A 20,716-nucleotide genomic window follows, 5' to 3' on the forward strand; every position below is an offset into this window, starting at 1 on the left:
TAAGGGAAGGAGTTAAAGATATGCATACATTTTTAAGATTTACTTACTTTAAGAAAAAGTGAGGTGTGGTGGGCATTTATGGTAGCACCCACAATGAGAAATGGGAAAGGCAGGGTTGAAGGGCAGATGGAAGAGTTAAAGAACTGTACAATATAAAGAGTGTGTGAATGGGGAAATGATTAGTGGAGCACGCACTGTGAGGCAGGGGACTATGGGAGAGTCAGGGAGCAACGGGAGGCCAAAGACACCACACACGTTCCTTTAAACACCATCTAATCTCACCTAAGTCTAAACTAAACATTTTACATACAAACCCAGAGAGGGAAGAAAAGAGGAGCAAATGAAGAGCTTAAAAGTTAGTTTCCAACCTGCACAGGAGGAAATGCTGCAAGAAAACTGAAGCACTCCTGTCCAAAAACAAACAGTATTTAATCGACTTGAAAGTGAAATGAAAGCTGTTTAAACAAACTAGCAGATTTGGAAGGGAGGGATTTAGCATGGAGACTTTGTGTTACTGTGTAACAACTAGATACTGAGGAAAGGATTATAAAGACCATCTCAATAATATCCCAAAGAGTAAAACTGATCAGAGCAGAAGCAAGGCCTGCCATTTAAGATGGTATATTAGTGTTACTTGAACAGGTAGATTTGAATAAAGACACATGTAAGCAGGAACTTAGACGCAATGAATGCAGTTAGGCTCATAAATTGGAGGAAAACAGATTTGAAGCCTAAAAAGGGCACTCACGCCAAAAGTGCAAGTGAGGTGCAAGCCATTATGTGGCTGGTGTACAGAAGATAGCTGGGTGGATTAAAACGGAAATCTGTTCTGTCAGATGTGGAAGACTGAGTACTATAAACAAGAAACCACTTTCTATAATTGGGGTAAAATGGACAGGAATGATATCAATTTAGTTAAACCCAAAATAACATTTTAGAAGAACACTGTCAATTGGCTCAGCTTTGGGTTTGTTTCTTTGGGACAGGTGGGGTGAGGTTTCTGACCATGTGTGTGTGTGTGTGTGTGTGTGTGTGTGTGTGTGTGTGTGTGTGTGTGTGTGTGTGTGTGTGTGTGTGTGTGTGTGTGTGTGTGTGTCTGTGTGTGTGTGTATGTGTGTGTTTGTGTGTGTGTGCGCGTGCTGATACTGTGTGTTGCATATTTTATCACTTACATAGCTTGCAAGCTATGTAAGTGTGTATGGTTATTGTTGTGTTTGTGTGTGGATGCTTGTGTGTATATCTACGCGTGCACAAGTGAATGCAAGCCGGTACGTGTGCCTGTTGCCAGACGGCTGTCTCCTGGCATTGCTGTTCCCCTGCAGTGTGTGTGTATGGTTGTTGACAGTGTGGACGGTAATGTGTGATAGATCGCACTTCAGGGACCCCATAATCACATCAGCCTAACCTAGTCTATCAGCTGGACACAATGGGATACCCTTCACTCCTCCTTTAATCTGCTCCATCTAGCTCTTCACCACTCTTCTGTTCTTTCTGGGGTTTTTTTCTCTCTCACTCACTTTCCTCCTCTTTCTTTTTTTCAGTTTCTTTTATTTGATTCATATTTTATTATTTTCTGTTTTACAATGTTTAATCTGTTTCATTCTGTTTCTTTCCTTCAATCTTTTCTTTCATTTTCATTATTTTTATAATTTAAATTTGGATTCAAATGTATTCTACAGTTTGTAATAAATGTACAGTACTTTATTAAGTCTTTCTATTTCTTTCTCACTTTGTTTTTCTGTATTTTGTATTTTTACGATGTAACTTATCTGAAGGTACACCATCATTTATTTTAAATAGAATTGCATGGAATCTGTAGTCTGCTCTTGCATTTTCTTTCTTTCTTTTTTCACAAATCTGTTTCTAGCTATATCATTAAAAATACAAAACCCTGGACATGGTGAGAGGCAGCGATGGGAGTAAGTAGTGCCAAGGTTAAGTAGCATATCCTATAATAGGTGTTGCTGTGTGCATGTTGTGTGTGTTAGTGTGTGTTGAAACAGACGTGTGGGGTCGAGGTTGCATAGCTGGCCCCAGGGCTACCCGACAGCGCAGTGCACCCGGCAAATGGCCCTTACCCTTGCTAGCGCCGCTAGCCCTACGATCCATCATACCATATGTTCTCAATGGGGAAGCTAACGCTAATGACTGATGAGTGGATGTGAAGGGGGTACATAAAAGAAAGGAGGGGGAGGAGTAGGATGAGGAGAAGAGGAGGAAGAGTAGGTGGTGGGAAGAGAGAAGGGAAGTAAGAGGCCAGAGGAAAAAGCAGAGTGGGTGGGGAAATAAGTTGAGGAAAAGTAAGTAAGAAGATGACAAAGGAGCAGAGGAGATGTGAAATAAATAACTAAAGGAGATGGAGAGGAGGAGGAGGTGGGGAGCATATGCACTCCTTGGGAGGCCACCTAAAATGAAGGATGACCATCTAGCCTGTTCGGTTGGAAGAGAAAAGAGGATCTAGTGAAGGAGAAGAAAAGGAAACAAAGTAACAGTGTAGAATACTATCAAATTACAAATGATAACAGACATTAAAAACAGTATTGTTGTTTTGCTTTATTGTTTTCTAGGAACTTTTTTCCGGCATCTATGTATTTTTGTGTGGGTAGGGGTCTTGTGTGTGTGTTTGTGTGTGTGTCAGTGTGTCTGTGGATAGGCTAATGGAGTACTATAGGCCTGCCCATATGGGCCATTGTTTTTGTGTGATGAATAGAGTCCACGTGTCTGTTTCTGGCACTCAACACTAAGGGAACCCTGCCGAGGGCACCCTGTTGACTGTGTGTGTGTGTGTGTGTGTGTGTGTGTGTGTGTTTGTGTGTGTGTTTGTGTTTATGTGTGAGTGCATGTAATATGTTGATATGTGTAAAGGTGTGTGTGTTTATGTGAAGGGGAGAATGAGTGTGTATTTGCCCTGCTGTGTGCTTGGCAGTGCCCTCAACGGTGCCATCCAGAGTGTGTTTCATCATCATCTGCCATGACAAAGATGTCTAATGACACACACATACACCCACACCCACACATACACAGTCCCATCTGTGCCATGGTATCCGGGTGCTTTGGGACACTGCGGGAGAGGAAGAAAGGGAAACGACCCCACGTTCCCGCACCATGTGTCTACCTCAACCCTCTTTGCTTAACTCTCTTGTCCTATCATGTTCTATCTTTTCCCAACCATAAACATTAAGAAGTCACCGGGGACTAAACTCTGGCAAAATCCTTTTTGGGCCAGAGTAACTAGTTTTCTGAACAAAGGACCTTTTTGTTGATTGGATTTTACAATAGAGGATTTTCTAAATACAAAAACAGTTTTCTATCCAGAAGGCTCAGCAGCCCATTCAACTTCACCCAAATGCACTTTCATTGTTGGGCAAATGTCTTTTAATTTCCTCCCTTTTATTGAAACATAAAAATATTCTAACAACAGAGAATGTTAGTTGATATTCATATCTATGTGTTTCCTTTACTCACCTGGGGTATATGAATGCACTTCCCCCCTCTCAGCATCACCGCAGCACACCATTGTATCATCCACTATCCGGCCTCCACAGCATTGGACCCCATAGCCATCATGGAGGCTCCCACTACAGCAGAGCTGGCCGCCTTTCATGGAGTAAGGAACCCCCCCACAGCAGCTGTCACCCAGCCCCACTGAGACCCGGCCCTGCGAGTGGTCAGGGCAGCAGTTTTCATCTACAAAGACAAGGACAGATGAAGGAAACACTTGAACGACAAGGGAAAGATTATACTCCAGTCATGTAGAAAAGAGCAAATCCCATGTAAGTGAACATATAAGAAGTGATTTGACACTCACTGGTTTTAACATGAACATAGTATCCTCCACAGCACTGGTGGTCAGGGAGAGCTAGGAGCAGTTTGCCATCACAGCAGACCGGATTGGAAGAATTACTCAAACTCAGGTAACTTCCCTCACAGCAATGATGATGTGGTTTCTTAGTGTACAATAGTCCACTGCAGCAAACCTGGTTGACATAAAATTGCACACACACATACGGACAATGTAAACTCAATCCACACAGGTACAGTTATGTGTGTGCATTGAAAGTATGGGACTATCTGCCAAAGAGGAGGATATTGATCATCACGGGGAATGTTCCTTTGTAGGGCTACCATGCCTAAAAATGATTGTTTCTGGGCTTTCTTTATATACAGTATACCACACACAAAATACCAATTCACAATAGATGTTTGTGTACATGTTTGATATAGGAGATTTTGTTTTAGGTACATGAGTGTGGCTCTTAAGTAGGTGTGTATGTGTTTATTTGTAAGTGTGAGCTGAATTGTTGTTATCGTTTGTGCCATTGGGTGCTGTGGGGGTCTATGTATGGTGGGCAGTTTCACTGTGCCAACTTGGCTGGCATTCAATGACACAAGGATGGAAGTGAATGCAGATGACAAGTTAATCTGTTTAGATAAATTAATCACTCCGAGGATGCCCGTGCATCCAACGTACATAGCTTGCGTTTGGAAGAGGAAATGTGAGGGTGTGTATTTGTCTGTGGGCCTCTGTTTCTTTATATATGTGTGTGTGTGTGTGTGTGTGTGTGTGTGTGTGTGTGTGTGTGTGTGTACTAATATCTGCAGACTAATATCCTGAGGGAATACACAGCAACAATGTATTCCTCATTTCAGATCAGCAACCTGAGCAAAGACCCTGGATTTCTATCTTGTTTTACACATGTTGTTGTTGGACAGTAAATGTTTCAATAATTACTCAAGACAAGTTCTAGTTAAAAGAGGCGGAGGAGAGAGGATTATAGCAGAAGAAAGATGAAAGACCAAACATAGCAGAGCAAAGCAGGAGAAAAATTTACCCCAACTTGTATCATTCTCAATACACCCCTTATCAACATTTGTGTTATATCTTGCTTTTCAAAACAGTATGTCATTTATTATTACACAGATCAACAGCACACTCTCTAAATGTTGCATATTAAAGTGTGTGTTCCAGGCAATAGTCTTGACAAAAAGTGAAAAATGCAGTACTCCTTCAGAACAATCAATATTGTATTGTTTTAAACTGTAAATGTTGTTCCTTCCTTCAGCACATCAATGTTAATGAAGTATTGTCTATACCAAATGCATGTGATAAAGTACCAAATGAGCAGAACATAATCACCTGAATGTCAGGATGGAAGCAGGACGTCCCACACACACCATGAGTGGCAGGACACTCCAAGTAAAAACATCTGAAGCTTACACCACCTGACTCTTCCCCCACAGAGGATGTGACCCCTGTTGACCCAACGTCACATGGCCTCAGGGTCCTTCTTAAAACATCATAACCCAGCATGATCCCACTGGGTCTGTCTGGAGGGGACCAGTCCAACCTCACCATCCTGATAGAGAGAGAAAGAGAGAGAGAGAGAGAGAGAGAGAGAGAGAGAGAGAGAGAGAGACATACACACAAAGGACAGAGAGATACAGAGACAGAGAGAGAGAGAGAGAAAGAGAGAGAGAGAAAGAGAGAGAGAGAAAGAGAGGGTGTGTTCTCCTTCACACTCCTTTCACACTACCGGGAGGCACACAAAAACTTTGTCATACCAAACACACACACATGCATCCATGCATGGTTAATGCCTGACAAAGTTGAGTTACAGTGTCAGGGTGTGTGTGTCTTTATACACTTCTCACTATTGATTTTCCTCTTTTTTTTTATCTCTGACATCTTTGGGAGAGGGAAGACCTGTGTAGTAACACACAGAGTTACAACTTCCAGAGTCTTCTAGACAGAAAATAATCCACAAATCACTACTTCCTCTGCAACTGTAAGATTTGCAACATTGAGATTTAGGTCAAACGTGGGAAGCAGAGCATTTTAAGTGTCATTAAATTCAACTGACTGCAAATAAAATGTCAGTTTACCATCATATTTGTATTCATTTTGAAAGCAACTTCAAGGTAATATGTTACAGTACCATTATATAGTCAAAATACTGTAATACATTAGTATTTCTGTATAGTGTATATTAGTGTAAAATCTGGTGTTAAAGTACAACTGAAACTGTGTAATACAAACAATGTATAATGTTATTCTTTATTGATATAGAGGTTACTAGTGCTGATTAAAATTACATTTTCATTCAGTCCTGTTGTATCAAGCCCACATCTTGTGCTGCCCTCATAAGACAACATAGCTGAACCATTTACTCTGTTAGTGCCAGCTGTATTGATTCTGTTGTGTCAAAACATGCAAACCAACCTTTTGCGCTGCAGATAAACATTAACGATTACTACAGTCAAACCAAAGGCTATAAAGTTTCATGAACCTCAAACCTGGCATGGTTAAGATGAAATAAAGTAGAGAGAACATGCTGAAAGAATAACAAAAAAAATATCTGCAGTACATCACTGTATTACCTGGGGCTGATCACGTGTGCGTGCGGTGTGGCCAGGTCGGCAGGCATGTCCTCCACAGTAGTTGTCTGAGTAACATTACTCCGCACACATGCATACACGGTACACACCTCCACCTGAAATACACAAACAAAATAGACAACAACATAATGAACATGTTTGTGTGTCTGCCTTTCTGTGTGCATATCTGCTTTTGTTCGTGTGTGTACCTGTACGTTGTAGACAGTAAAAGGCCGCAGGTCCCCCAGCAGGTAGGACCCTGAGCTATTGTCTACACTGCCATGAAGACGGTCATTAAGGTAGATGTAGTAACCAGTAACGGCTCCATTGGGCCGTAGAGGAGGAAACCAGAGCACACGTACTGTGCTGCTGTTAACTGGAATCACCTCTGGGGTTGACATCCCGTCTGGCTCTGAGGATGGCACATGTGAGTACAGAGACCCAAAATTGTTTGATTCTTAAAGAACAACAGAATGTTTAACAGCTTGAAGAGACAAATATATGAAGATATGAGACGTGGTCTGTGTTTGAGATGTGATATGGAACCAATGCTCTCAACATCACACAAGTAAGCTTGCTAACCATCTCGACTGTTGCAAAAGATGGTATTGGTGGTTTCCGAGGCACATTTTCACACAAATTTATTTGACAACTGCTTGTACACAGTGCTTTTTAAAAAAAAAAAAAAAACACACAACTAAATCTTCAGTGCTGCATTAGTGATCAGGTCAAGCTTGTAAAAGTCAAAAAGAAAAGGCGATATTAAAACTGTGCTGTGACTATGAGGTCATGAGTATGCGCTGACATTTTATAACAGACATGTAACATAAATCAATCTAGGCATACACTTTTACCCATCTCTACTCAAGAGGTGTATGAACATGAGTGTGTGTGAGAGGGAAAGAGATAGGGATGTGTGTCGGTGTGCCTATAATGCAGGGTGTTGTGAGTCTAGAGACGTAAGGAGACCACCTGTCTGTCTGTGTGTGTGTGTGTGTGTGTGTGTGTGTGTGTGTGTGTGTGTGTGTGCAGTATAGTGTTGATAATGCTATCCAGCAGTAAACGAAATGTAGGACAGTGGGCTGGGTTTAGGTAGGTGCATTGGCAGCAAATGAATTGGGTTAAATTCACTTACCCGAGTGCGTTTTCACTAAGAATAATAGATTGATTCTGCATGATCAGCTCACTCCCTCAATTTTTCTCTGTCTCACAGGCAATAGTGAATGGCAGTCCCTACCTTTCTGTTTTTCACTGTCCTGTCAGTCAAATTCCCTGACTTCTTTTAATTCCCTTAGTTCACTCCTCTAAGAATTCCTTTATACAGCACATCCACAGAGGGCATTGATAACAAACTACAACTCCTATAATATTATAACCTATAGGACATGAGTCACAGATGAATAGGCAATAGGAATGAGTGAATGGCAGAGGCAGTAAAGGACATGGGAAAATATGACAAAGAGATAATCAGTACAAAAGAAGATATAGAGACAGTGAGCAAAATTTAAAGGCAAAGAGTGGGGGAAAGAACACGGAATATTGTTAATTTAACTGTATAACAAAATCAAGTTGTGAGTAGAAAAGTGAGAGAGAAAACCTAACTAATATGAAAGGTGGTGTGTGAGAGAGGTAATCATACAGACTCCATCTATTATTCTAAGTGAAAATGCACTCAGCTAAGAGAAGTTAACCCAATTCATTTGCTGCCAATGCACTTACCTAAACCCAACCTACTGCTCTACATTTCATTTACTGCAGGATGGCATTATCAACGCAATACTGCACACTGAGCTTCTTTCACTCATACACACACAGACACGCACACACATTTTACTTGACAATTAGTCTGGATGTTAGCATTGCCCTATAGATTGCGGGCCATGTTAGGATGGTTGGTAGGGTTGAGCTGCATTAGTTAAAATATATTTGGCCTTGGTCTGTGTGTGTGTGTATGTGTGTGTGGGTGTGTGTGTGTGTGTGTGTGTGTGTGTGTGTGTGTGCACTCTCTTATGGCTGTAAAATAATGAAATTACCTCCAGAGCCCTCTCAGTTAAACGAGCCGTGCTTTGCCTTTAGCACCTAATGATTTTCTAATGTTTTTAATGCACTTTTTATTATACTGCTCAGATTAGAGGGAAAGAGAGAGGCCTTTGACATACTGTATGATTATACTGAAAAAGAAAGAGAACTGCGAGGGGAAAAAAGAGAAAGAAAGATGTTTAGAAAGAGATTCAGAGTGAAATGGAGACAGAAAGAAAACAACAGACAGAGTGAATGGCCTTTGACATATGATTACATAGTGATTTGAAAGCTAACTCTTAAATGCTGAGAGACTGGGCTGAGAGTTTGAGAGGGAAATGGAGAGAAAAGTTGTGATGACAGTAGGATATCCTGTGCAATTCAGATCTAAAGATAGTAAAAGCTGACCCTACCTGAAAAGGGAAATACTAGTAGATTTGAGAACTGATATACTTTGCTCATGTTTCATTAAATACACTCTCTCAAAGCTGCAGAAAATGACATCCTGATAAAGTCTCAGGTGCTTATTTTACAAATATTAACTGATTATGCAGAGACGGCTAAAGCTGTGAGACGAGGTGTCGTAGTGATGTCTCTGCATGTTTCCCATTTCAACATAAGGGACATATATGATTTCACTTATTTTAGTATAGATTTGTTTTTTATAGAATTTTAGAGCTTTTTTTTGGAAAAGAGCATGTGATATATTGTAACTGTAATATAAAGTATAGTAATTATAGCCAGCATAAGACATGGGAACAGCCATGTTTGCTGTCTTAGACCGGTAGAACACTGCTTGTGTATGTGGCTGTGTGCAGTTTGCATGTGTTTGTCTGCGTGTGGTGCCAACAAGCATTTTACAACACCTTAAATCTGCCTCACACACACACTTTGTATTGATTTCATGCCTCACTACATGATGTGTTTAACATCTCTTGTGAAGCACAGAGAGGCAGAGAAACACACATTAACAAAGACACCTCTCTTGGATGTATTGAATTTGTGTATTGTACATGACACACTCATACACACATAACAGTATTTGCACAATAACACACACACACACACATATAGCAAGTAAGAAGGCAAACTTTAACCAACTTCTAAAAACAATTGTTGACTGAATATTACACAGATATACAGTACACATACCTCCATCCTCTGTGGTGACGTTAACTGTTGCCTTAGATGTATTATGTGCTCCGTTGGACACGTGTACAGACAACAGATATGTCGTGCTGGGCCAAAGGTCACTTATTACTGTGGAGATGATCTCACGGGGGAAAGTCAAAATTTGACTTGACTGGGCAGACACTATTGTCAGAAAGTAAGATTCCACCTCTCCCTGTAGATCTTGCAAAGCTGAGAAAGACACAACAGGAGAAGAAGAAGAGTGAGGGAGCAGGAAAAAAAACTACATCATTTTGAGTCTCTAATTTCACTGTTTTGTAATTGTCAAGTCACAGAACAATCTTTGTAGAATATACGGCTATGAAAGACCTTTGCTGGGCAGACTGTGTGTTTGAGTGTGTGTGTTTAAGAGAGAGGGCAATCTTACAGGGTTGTGTCCAGTTGACTTGTACAGCAGTGTGATTGATAGCGTAGGCAGACAAAGACGGAGGGTGGTGGGGAACACCCGCCATTGTCACTGCCGTAACAATTTCTCCTGAGGAGTAGCCCACGTCATTATGTACCACTAACTGGTACTGGTAACGGGTAAATCTGTTGAGAGACAATATTGGTGGTTTTGATGAGGGGGCTACAATGTGTTTTACTTTCCTTGTGAGTTAAAAGTTACTATTGTTGCTGAGAAATATCTTCAAAATTCTGAATAAAAGGCTTGAAAGTTTCTTCGATCAATCATTAAAAAATAGCTTGGGCAAGAAAAAATAACAAATGCTAATATAGACAAGCTCCTGGTACAAGTACTGACTTGTGAATCAATAACAAATAAACAAATAAATAACAGATACGATAGTGATGCTCTATAAGTGGAATGTGGGGGATCTTAATTTCTTTAATTTATCTATTTTTTTTACTGTAAAGTTACTGTTAGTCCTGCTAATATGGTAACTTCTATTAAACAAATACAAATTACATTCTTATAAAGTACTTTCAAACAACATTAAAATAATCCTGCAAAGTGAAAAGAGCTGACATGTTGAAAAGTTTGTAACTTGAATAAAGCACAGTAGAGACATAAACCCGAAAAGAGTACACACAGAGCCGCTTAGCAAGCATAGAGGGAAAAAAAATTAGCTTCCACCAAGTGCCAAACTGAGATTAGGGAACGCTGTGTGAAAAACAATTTAATTCTTTGGGATATTTGCTTAATGTATCTTTGAGCGGTATTAAAAGATCGGCATCAGCGGCAGCTCGCCGATCGGCTCTGCACACACGGTTTGCTGCGGTGCCGGCGTTTGCTCTAGAGCTCATTTCAGTAATCTCACCTGCTTAGGCCTTTATCTTGGTAGAACAATTTGGTGCCGGAGTAAACATGGAGCCAGCGATGGAGATCTTCAGAGGGGGGAGGGGACATGGCTGTTACCGTAGGGACCGTGGCGATGGCCAGGGGCTGGTGGGTTTTACGTCTGAGCAACTTGTATCTGAAGGGAAAATTTGAATAAAAGAAAACACACACACACACACACATGGTTGGATGTTTAGGAATGCATTAACACCCAACACATGTTCATAAATGCACCAATATGAGCACACAGACAGACGCTGTACCCACATGATGGCAATACACACATGCCTGCATACGGACACAAAAACACACACACACACACACACACACACACACACACACACACACACACACACACACACACACACACACACACACAATTTTAAACTGACTCTTCTCCTTATCGCTCATTTCCTCCTCTTCTGCTGTTTTTCATCATCTCTATTCTTTTGCGTTCACTGTATCTCACCCCTCCCTCTGTTGTTTTTTTTCTGCAGGGTTTGTGTTTTCCTCTCCCTACAGTGATGCTAATTTCTGCTGTAATCAGAAGAGAAGGGCTTAATGCCGCCTTTTAACAAACCCACTTAGACAAACACACAGAGCTGAGCAGAGCAGAACAGAGACATGCATTTTAATCGCCTGCCAGGAAAATGGACCTTTATTTTAGCCCTAATCACCGACAGAGTAGGACAGGACAGAACAAAACGAACCAGAATGTGCAATAGGACTGAGAAAACACTGATTAAAAAATTCACAGCATTTAGCTCATTACCAGGGCACTCATGTTAGCAGCTTGTTAACGTGTTCCTATCTGCTTGTTTGCTTAAGTTTTTCAGCAACAATTTAACATCTCCAGCGTTTGTCTCTCAATAACAACATGCTGTAGATGTCAGTGTTGGCTGCCTGGTTTCTAACTTTGGGCTTTAGCTAATTAATAAAAACACAGGGTTGATTCAAATTATGTAAAGCTATGACTGTTACACAGATTGGGGTCCACTCATATTAGCTCTTGATAATTACTAGTATTGGATTTTGGATCTGTATTTTCATGTACGGAACTATTTTAAACCGTCTTCTTCTTACTTTTCTTTGACTTGGTATATTCCTACGAGCTTCAGAAAGCAATAGATTTAGTTATGCATGGCTGATTGATAGTGGAAATGTTGACTGAATCATCATAGGATTACTGATGTGGACAGGTATATCGTACCTGGATACCATGTATATTTCATTGTGATATTTTATATTAATTAAATGGTGTGAATTCTGAATAATAAAAGTATCTCCATTTAACAAACTTATCATCCCCCCTCTGTCATTTTGTACTTTATGTTATCTCCTTGTTTACACATGACATGACATTGACAGACATTTTAAATATGACTAAACATAATTCTATCCGAAAGTTGCACAAGTTTTGTTTTCGTTCCAGTAAATGTAATGAAGTTATTGAAGAGCAATAGTACAGTTTTACACTACTGCATTCCTTAAGAAAAGTAATGTGATTACAGTAAACCACTGGATGTGTCTTCATTACAAACCACATGTATGTTCTTAAGCTCTTGTCATTTAAAATTACTTTTGTACTAGTGTTACTATTGGTCGATTGGTTGATGAGATAGAAAAACAAGGGAATTTGTCTGTGATGGTGCATCACTGCATCAGTGTTGTATTAATATACTGTATGTTCAACTTACAGTAAGCAGCAATGTTGAATGCCATCTAAGCCCAGTGGTCTAAGACTCACATCATGTGACTATGCCACCTTTGGTATGGATTATGTGTAATATCCATCTTACCTGATGTTAGGTCCATTGGGCCTGCTTGGTGGTTGCCAGGAAATGGCCAGGAAGGACTCACTGACTGCCACTACAGACAGTGGTTCAAGGCCTTCAGGGGTTGTGGGTAATGTAGTAGTAAGCGTGGGAAGGCTTTCTGTACAACCTCCAACATGTCCACCACCGTTGGAACACGCCAAAATAGTAATACTGTAGTTTGTGTATGGAATGAGGTCCGTTATTGTGACGTTGAGCTCAGAAGCATTGCCACTGTCATGGCAGATGCGAGGTTCTGGGAGGCGGATCTCATAGCCGTGGATTTCTCCATTGGGAATAAGAGGAGGCGACCATGCGACCTGAAACATAATTGTGTTGGATTTAAGTTCTGGGTTGTTCATTTCAAATAAAGTATCCAGATAAATCAGAGTACAGAGAAAACTAAAGGCCTAGTTCACTTGATCCTATCTGTCCTATCATTATCCCTGAAAAGCCATCTCATTGGTTGGCTGGACATTCTAAATGTTCTTGGCATGCTGAGGACAGCAGAAAGCTTTTAGATGGATGAACTACAGGAAGTTATGGCAAAGTGTGTGCATGTGTGTGCATGTGCAGAGTCTGCATTGTGTGCTAATGCGAACACATATCTGCATCACAGTGTAAATGCATGTGTAGTTAGTTAAGTGATACCAGTGATATTGTGCAGCTAGTATCCATGTGTGCATACAATGTCACCTGGGTATGTATCACACTGTGTGTGTGTGTGTGTGTGTGTGTGTGTGTGTGTGTGTGTGTGTGTGTGTGTGTGTGTGTGTCTGTGTGTGTGTGTAAAACTCTGTTGTGGGGAAAGTTAACTTGACGTTATATTGAGCAGAAGATTCTTTTCATCAAATTTAAAACAGGGTACACCCACACACAAACACGTGCACATGCACAAACACCATGCTAAAATAATGAAAACGGCTGGTAATGGAATTGCTGCATGCAAAAACAAAAGCTTGCTGTTGTTGAGCACTGCATCTGATTTGGAAACAGTTCAGTCTGTCAGCATTTCAGAGTGAAGATGAAGGTAACTGGCACACACACAAAAGGTAATGAACACACACGCAGACACACACACACACACACACACACACACACAGCTCTACACGTTTGAATTACAGATATCTATACAATGAATGTTTTGTTTATACATCCACACAAAAACAGTTACACCTAAATTCAACAATTGCAGGCGCAGACACACACACACACACACACACACACACACACACACACACACACACACACACACACACACACACACACACACACAAACAGTGTTAATGTTCAGAGCTTGTTGAGACTTATGCGTTTAGGTGATTAAGTGGTCAATGTTGATGAGAGTATTATGAATAGATGTCAAGAATAATTATTTCTCATGCAACCTTGATATTCATTTAACAAGTGACACTGTGAGGTGATACAGGACACACACGCGCACGCACACTGTGAGCCATACACACAACCACATATGGGCAGGGTCATGTTGAGTTAGGTAGCTCATTTCCCAAAGTGCGTGTTGGGTGTGCTTTGTGGTGGAAGTCATTTACAGATTGAATAGCCTGATGTAATCTGGAAATGGTGAAGACAGCAGAGACCCTGGGCTGACACAGAGCACTGGGGCTAAGGCCAGTACAGTATGTGTGTGTGTGTTTGTATATTTGTGTATGTGTATATGAGTGAGAGAGAGAGAGAGCAGAGAGAGAAAGAGAGAGACAGATAATAAAGTTGGTAGTGAGAGAGAATAGGGGTGTGTGTGTGTGTGTAAGGACATGGTGCACGTGTTATGTTTGTGTGTCTTTGTGCATCTATGCTATTATATTCAGAAAAAACTCAAAGGCACTGAGAGTGCCAACCTCTGCAGCTGACAATACAATTTTACAATCTATTCATACATGCATCAACGTTATCACTTACGTTTTAAGGTACATTTATATTATCATCCTGCAAACAAACTATCAGGATTTGGGATCAAGTCCCAAATCTTTTAGTTTTTTTTTCTGATTTGTGAAAAGTGAAAATTATGGGTCACAGATCCAAACACGACCAAAATCAAATTAATGGTTTAATTTGAGGTTCATCGATGTGCCTTCAGAATGACTAACTACCAGCTAAAGCACAACTATCTTGGCAGAGAGAACAAGTTTGAGAATGAGAAACTGATCACCAGCTGTGAATCAGACACTAACAAAGAAGCAAATACATACAATTAGAGTGGTTACCTTTTCAAACATTGCCTGTCTTTCTTTAATGTTTTTTTGTACCAAACCCATCTATTTTGTATCTGTGATCTCATGTTGCTTTATTGTAGAGATCTCTTTTTAACATTAAAGTCAAATAAAAAAACCTGCATTACAACAATCTATGTGTTGATCTCCATCCCTTACTGACTAACACACACACATCACTAACTATTCCACTCCCAATCTGATAAAGCCAAAAGGACACTGTCTGTGAATAACAGAGATACCATCTTAATATCAGAGAAGCAGACATTCAGTAGACTTCACCTTGATATCCTGACCAGGAGTATCACTACATAAAAAGAACATGCAAAACATGCAAATTAAAAAGAAACATAAAAGAGGGAAAGTGAATATATTGATGAGCATGAAGTGAGGTGAAAAAGAAATCATTTAGAGAATGAAGGAATTTACTCAAAATCCTGTCTGTTTTGTCAAGGTTACATTTGTAACCAGGAAGCAGGCTGCCTGTCTGTCCAATTAGCAACAACCAGGAAGGAACACTTTTCTTCTGAGACCTATGACCCCTAAAGCTGTGCTGCTGCAGAGATGACAGGGGCGGTTCTGAAATTATGACAGGCATTAGCATTTTCCTGCAGTTAGCATTAGTGTGGGGCTGTGAGTGCATATGTGTGTGTGTGTGTGTGTGTGTGTGTGTGTGTGTGTGTGTGTGTGTGTGCATGCATACAATATTGTTTCAGTGGCTTTCATTGATGGGCCTTGATGTGGGATTAGCCAGCGGTGGAACTTAACTCTGGTCCCTCCTTCAAAATGGCCGACAGGAAGGAAGCTGCCTCAGACAGGGTCACAGCCCCTCCCATTTTCCGAAGGGGACCTTGAAATGAATGTTTTTCTTTCTCATTAAATCTCAAGAAGGAATGACAGAGGAATCAGTGTGACATTGCTTTTGTCTTTTGTATTGTGACTGAAGTTGCATGATATGTTTTGTGTATTTTCTGTTTAAATTCTAAATGCTGATATTCTGAAACCTTCTATCAGTTGAATGCAATAGGATATATTCTAATTCACTATGAGTAGCAGCATGGCTGACTTAGATTATATTTGTGTGCTTCAAGAACATGTCAAGCTCTTGTGCTCTCATGCCAGATACAAGAGGGTTTTAGTGAACCTGAGAGAAGTCAGCTTTAAAAAAGGCGCCCATACCTGAAGTGACTCTGGCCCCAACACCTCCACCCTTGGTGGACTGAGGCCAGCTGGCCGAGAAGGTCTGGTGGTGATATTGACCCAGGGTCCTGCAAGTATGTAACAATATGTGGTTAAAGATCCTACTGCGAAACAACAAAGGCTGTAAACATTTATCTTAACGTTTGACAGAAAGCGGTGAAGTAAAGCTGGCACTAGACAGTGTAAATTGCAACAAATATACTTCTTGGGCAGATGTCATTGTTAATTATGGCCTTACCTGTGGTGTTGCCAGCCTGATTATGGAGCACAAGTCGATACTGGTAGCTAGTCCAGGGACTGAGCGCTGATGAAGAGTCCAGGAAGGAAAGAGGGTAAGGGTCTGGTGGGAGATGGCCCACTGTGGAGACTTGTTTGGTCCCAGCAACTCTGCGCTCAATCAGCCACCTGTGGCCAGCACAAGATACATTGGAATTTGTATACAAATACAGTAGGAGTGTCACAGAGGGATTGAAGTGTATGCATGTGATCATCTCTCACCGCTCCAGTGGTCCATTGGTCGAGTCCGGCGCACCCCAGGACAAGAGAACAGAGGTGGGGGTGTCAGAGTAAAGGTGAGGTGCAGGAACCCCTTCAGGGGGAGCTGGGAGGGTACGAAAGTCCTGAGACATCCCAGACACTGAACAACCCACACTGGTGCACGCCTCCACCTAGATGTTGGAGAACAATTTTGTCAGTTTGTGATTTGTATTTCTAGAGTTATCACTGTAAGGCTAGAAGTTTTTTATTCAGTCAGTAAATCACCAATTAATAGTGATATTTAATTGTTTATTAATTAATAGGATTTATTGTATTATTTCTCTGTCAATGATTCTCAATTCTGACACCTTCAACTGCCATGCTACAATGACTGTGGAAACAAAAAGAAAAATAAAGGGTGCTGCGACATCAAAAATTCATTTAGAAATTCAGCCTCATCTGTGACTGGAAACATATGATTATTCAAATGCTAATACAAAAAAGAAAATCTAATTATTGGATTTATATTCATCATAAAATACTCAGATAGAAAAATAGACTACTTATTTGTGACACAATAACTGTATTTACATATTTTACATTTTAAATGGCATAATAATGTTGAATCTATCACACTATACAGTGCGGTACAGTATTGTGTTCTACCATAGTAGCATTCTAATATATTGTACCTGGAGGCTGTAAGCCTGGTATGGCAGTAGGTCGAGGAAAGTGTAGCTAGTGGTATTCCCTGGAACAGTGACTGACAGAAGGGATGAACTTGAATCTGAAGTTGCACTAAAGAAACCAGAAATGCTGTGAAAGGAGTCTTGTTTTACAATATGTTCAGTATTCAAGCTGGTTGCATTGTATTCTGGGTGTGGCAGTAAAAGACTGGGGCTTGGGTTTACACTGGCAGTATATGGTTCAGTGGGGTGTAATGAGATGGAAACGGGGCCTTGGCTTGTATTGCTTACACCAGTGGATTTGATTTGGTTGTCTTCTGCGATTCCAGGCCTCAAGCTAGTGAAAGGGTGAGGGAGGAGGTTGGGTCTAGTGCCATGGATTGTGCTTGAGCTGTCATTACTGCCTGTGTTGACAGTGGACATGGACATGTGGCTTGAGCCTTGGGTGGTAAAATTGGATGTTGACCTGAGGTCATGACCTGAGTTGAGATATGCACCCTCAGTGCTGGGCAATAGGCTTGGGTTACAACCTGAGCTGGAGTTGAGGGTGGTGCTGGTACTGGAGACTGAGCTGGGATTGAAATCTAAAGAAGAGATGGAGCTGGGGCAAAGATAGAGGGTATACTTGATGATAATGCCATTTGGCTGGGAGGGAGGAACCCAGCTAATTGTTACACTTCGAGGGTAGAGCCCAGATACAGCTGGAGTGTCCACTGGTCCTGGACCTGGGGGTAAAGAGAAATAAATGGATAAATGACAAGGAGAGGAAAAGAAAAAAAGGCCAGAGATAAATATACTTTTGGTGTGTGTGCTTATAAGACAGTGAGAGAAAAGAGAGGAGGGGAATTTGTTCTAAAGAATTATTTGACAAGTAACATCAAGAATGACATCAGAAGGACAAAGAGTGATTTTGCCATCCCTATCCAAGGGATTAACATGGAAACACTCTCTCTCTCTCAATTTCTCCCCCTGAGCAAACCGAGATTATATTTATGGATTTATGCTGTACTTGAATATGAGTCTGTGCATCTTTCAGCAGATAATTCAATGAGGTAATGTGTAGGCCAGGATGGACTGCTGGAAACACTGTAGGCTTTGCTAAACACAAATATATGACATACACATGCATTCAAACACACTCATATGACCCATCATTTTAGTAATTACAAAGAGCGATACAAGTGGGGCATAGTATATATAAGTAATTTACTTCAAGTTTGAGAACTTCAGGTCAGGATACCAAATTTTGTGCAAATGTTTTATAACATATTTTGTGTTTGTGCTGTGGTCTCAAGTACATTTCTAATTTGGGTCTACTGTGTATTCATGTTCACTGCCTTCAATTCTTATGTCCAGAGGGGAAATGATGCTCACTAGTATTAGAAGTATGGCAGACAGAGATGCACATCAGAAGGCCACAGGCACACACAGTCACATGATACGGATAAGAACCTGCACAAGACTAGTCAGAGGGATATTTCACTCCACGGTAGCTCATTTGAAGGTAATGCCCCTTTCCCCCTCCTCCCTCAGCATTTACATCCCACTGTACTGCTCTATAATGGACACACACAGATGCATGTCCATATACGTAGACACACACTCTTCCTGACACACATTCACATGCCCACACCCACAGTGATGCAGTATACCAGTAATGGTGCTGTGTGAAGGGCAAGCAGATCAAGGTGACTGAGCGGACTGAGGGAGCGTGCTGCGTCGCTAAGTGCTACCGCTAACCGCTAACGGCTTTCCCAGATGGCGGTGTTTGTGTGTGTGTGTGTGTGTGTGTGTGCGTAAGAGAGAGACAGAGAGCGCGAGGGTGAAAGAAGATGAGCAGTTGAGAGTATGCATGCATGACTGTGTGAGAGATAAAGTGTGCAAGCATGTATTTGTGTACGTCAGCATGCGTGCACATAAGACAGCGGTTGTGTAAGAATGTGTGTATTTTCTGTATGTATGTGTGTATCTACTAAGTGATAGGCCTTACTTAATACAGAGATGCCAACTAACATTCAGTGTTTGGCCAAGGACGCTCCAGTTCTCCTAAAAGTTTAAAATGTCTCTTAGTCTCTTAATGCTTATCACAATTTAAATGTTTTTCCTCATACTTACTCATTTTTATACTATGATGATCTTTTTCAGTATGTCTTCCATGTTTAAAGTTTGCTGGTATATTTAGCATACAACACACAATATTTTACTGCTAATCCATACTGTAATTTCGTTTTAAAAAAAGGAAAGCAGGCAAACTAAACATTCTTTAAAATGTTGTTGTTGGTGAGTTTACTGATGAACCCCAATGATTTATAAAAGCAACACACACACACACACACACACACACACACACACACACACGCACACACACACACACACACACACACACACACACACAATTTATATATAATGTACAGTCAGACACACAGAGAGGGACATCACAAGTAAAGATTCAAAGTTACATAAAAATGGCAGCCGGCCAACCAGTCACACATCTAAAAAACCCACACAAATAAACAACAGTATAAAAATGGTGATGTAAAGCTTGGCTGATTTTACAGATCACAAATTGTCCCAACAACCCATTCTTCTTTCTACCTACATCTGTCCTTCTGTCTTTTCCTTGCTCTGACTCCTTCCTTCCCTCTCCCCCATCTCTCTCTAATTTTCTTCTGTCTCTCTCTGTTACTCAAGCTTTGTGTCGCGGTCTCTCTCCCTCTTTCACTCTCTCTCCCTCTCTCTGGTCTCCCTGCTAAATAAACAATGCAGAGAGTTGACCTTTTGGGTTAACAGGTTTTTATGCTAGCTCTACTCAGCACTCACACTGATTCAATTACCACCAAAGGTCCACTGAACCCCACGAATAACCAAGAAGCCCGTCTCCCTGTCTGTCTATGTTCCTATCTGCGCGCCTCACTGCCTTCTCGTCTGTCTTTGTGGAGGGTTGAGGTGTCTCTCTACCTGTTTGTGGAATTAGTCATTCTGCATTCTTTCTTGCAGTCTTTTTGATTATACTCTCATCTACCTTACTGTATGTCCTTCTGTCTGTCTGATCAAAATGTTTGTCTGTTCCAACAGACTGAAAACAACACAGGTAAGAGATGCACAGAGAATCCGATTGCAGGTAGAAAGTCCATAATTGCAAAAACACAATCCAGTCACCTTGATACAGCTCCCTTCAACCACCTAAAATAACCTCCGTTGTCACCCCCCATTCCTCCCTTATTCCCTCTCTCCTCTCCTCCCCTTCTCCCTCTAAGTGTTGAGTGTTATTTAGGCTTTACTGGCGCGTGTAAAATTCTGCAATTTGAAGGGCTGTTAAGTTTTTCAATTGAAATTTTCATTTAAGATGCAGGTGATGCTTTTTTCCTTTTTTTTTATTTTACTGACGCTTTACTGCTCTCTGGATAGGAGGGAGTGTTGAGGGAATGCGTAGCAACCCCTCTC

At 41.0% G+C, this 20,716-nt stretch overlaps 1 protein-coding gene across 1 annotated transcript in view; it reads right to left on the bottom strand.

The window, feature by feature from the left end:
• The window catches only part of ush2a (Usher syndrome 2A (autosomal recessive, mild)), a 232,310-nt gene that overhangs the window by 71,572 nt on the left and 140,022 nt on the right, over positions 1-20,716 (bottom strand). Inside the window, 13 exon segments of the mRNA XM_078251541.1 lie at positions 3,466-3,687; positions 3,809-3,977; positions 5,138-5,357; positions 6,379-6,491; positions 6,585-6,787; positions 9,547-9,756; positions 9,953-10,116; positions 10,845-11,000; positions 12,664-12,998; positions 16,089-16,177; positions 16,348-16,514; positions 16,608-16,777; positions 17,279-17,997. Of these exon segments, the coding sequence (XP_078107667.1) occupies positions 3,466-3,687; positions 3,809-3,977; positions 5,138-5,357; positions 6,379-6,491; positions 6,585-6,787; positions 9,547-9,756; positions 9,953-10,116; positions 10,845-11,000; positions 12,664-12,998; positions 16,089-16,177; positions 16,348-16,514; positions 16,608-16,777; positions 17,279-17,997 (2,937 nt within the window).

This window comes from Sander vitreus, chromosome 1 (assembly GCF_031162955.1).
Source record: "Sander vitreus isolate 19-12246 chromosome 1, sanVit1, whole genome shotgun sequence".
Classification (NCBI taxonomy): domain Eukaryota; kingdom Metazoa; phylum Chordata; class Actinopteri; order Perciformes; family Percidae; genus Sander; species Sander vitreus.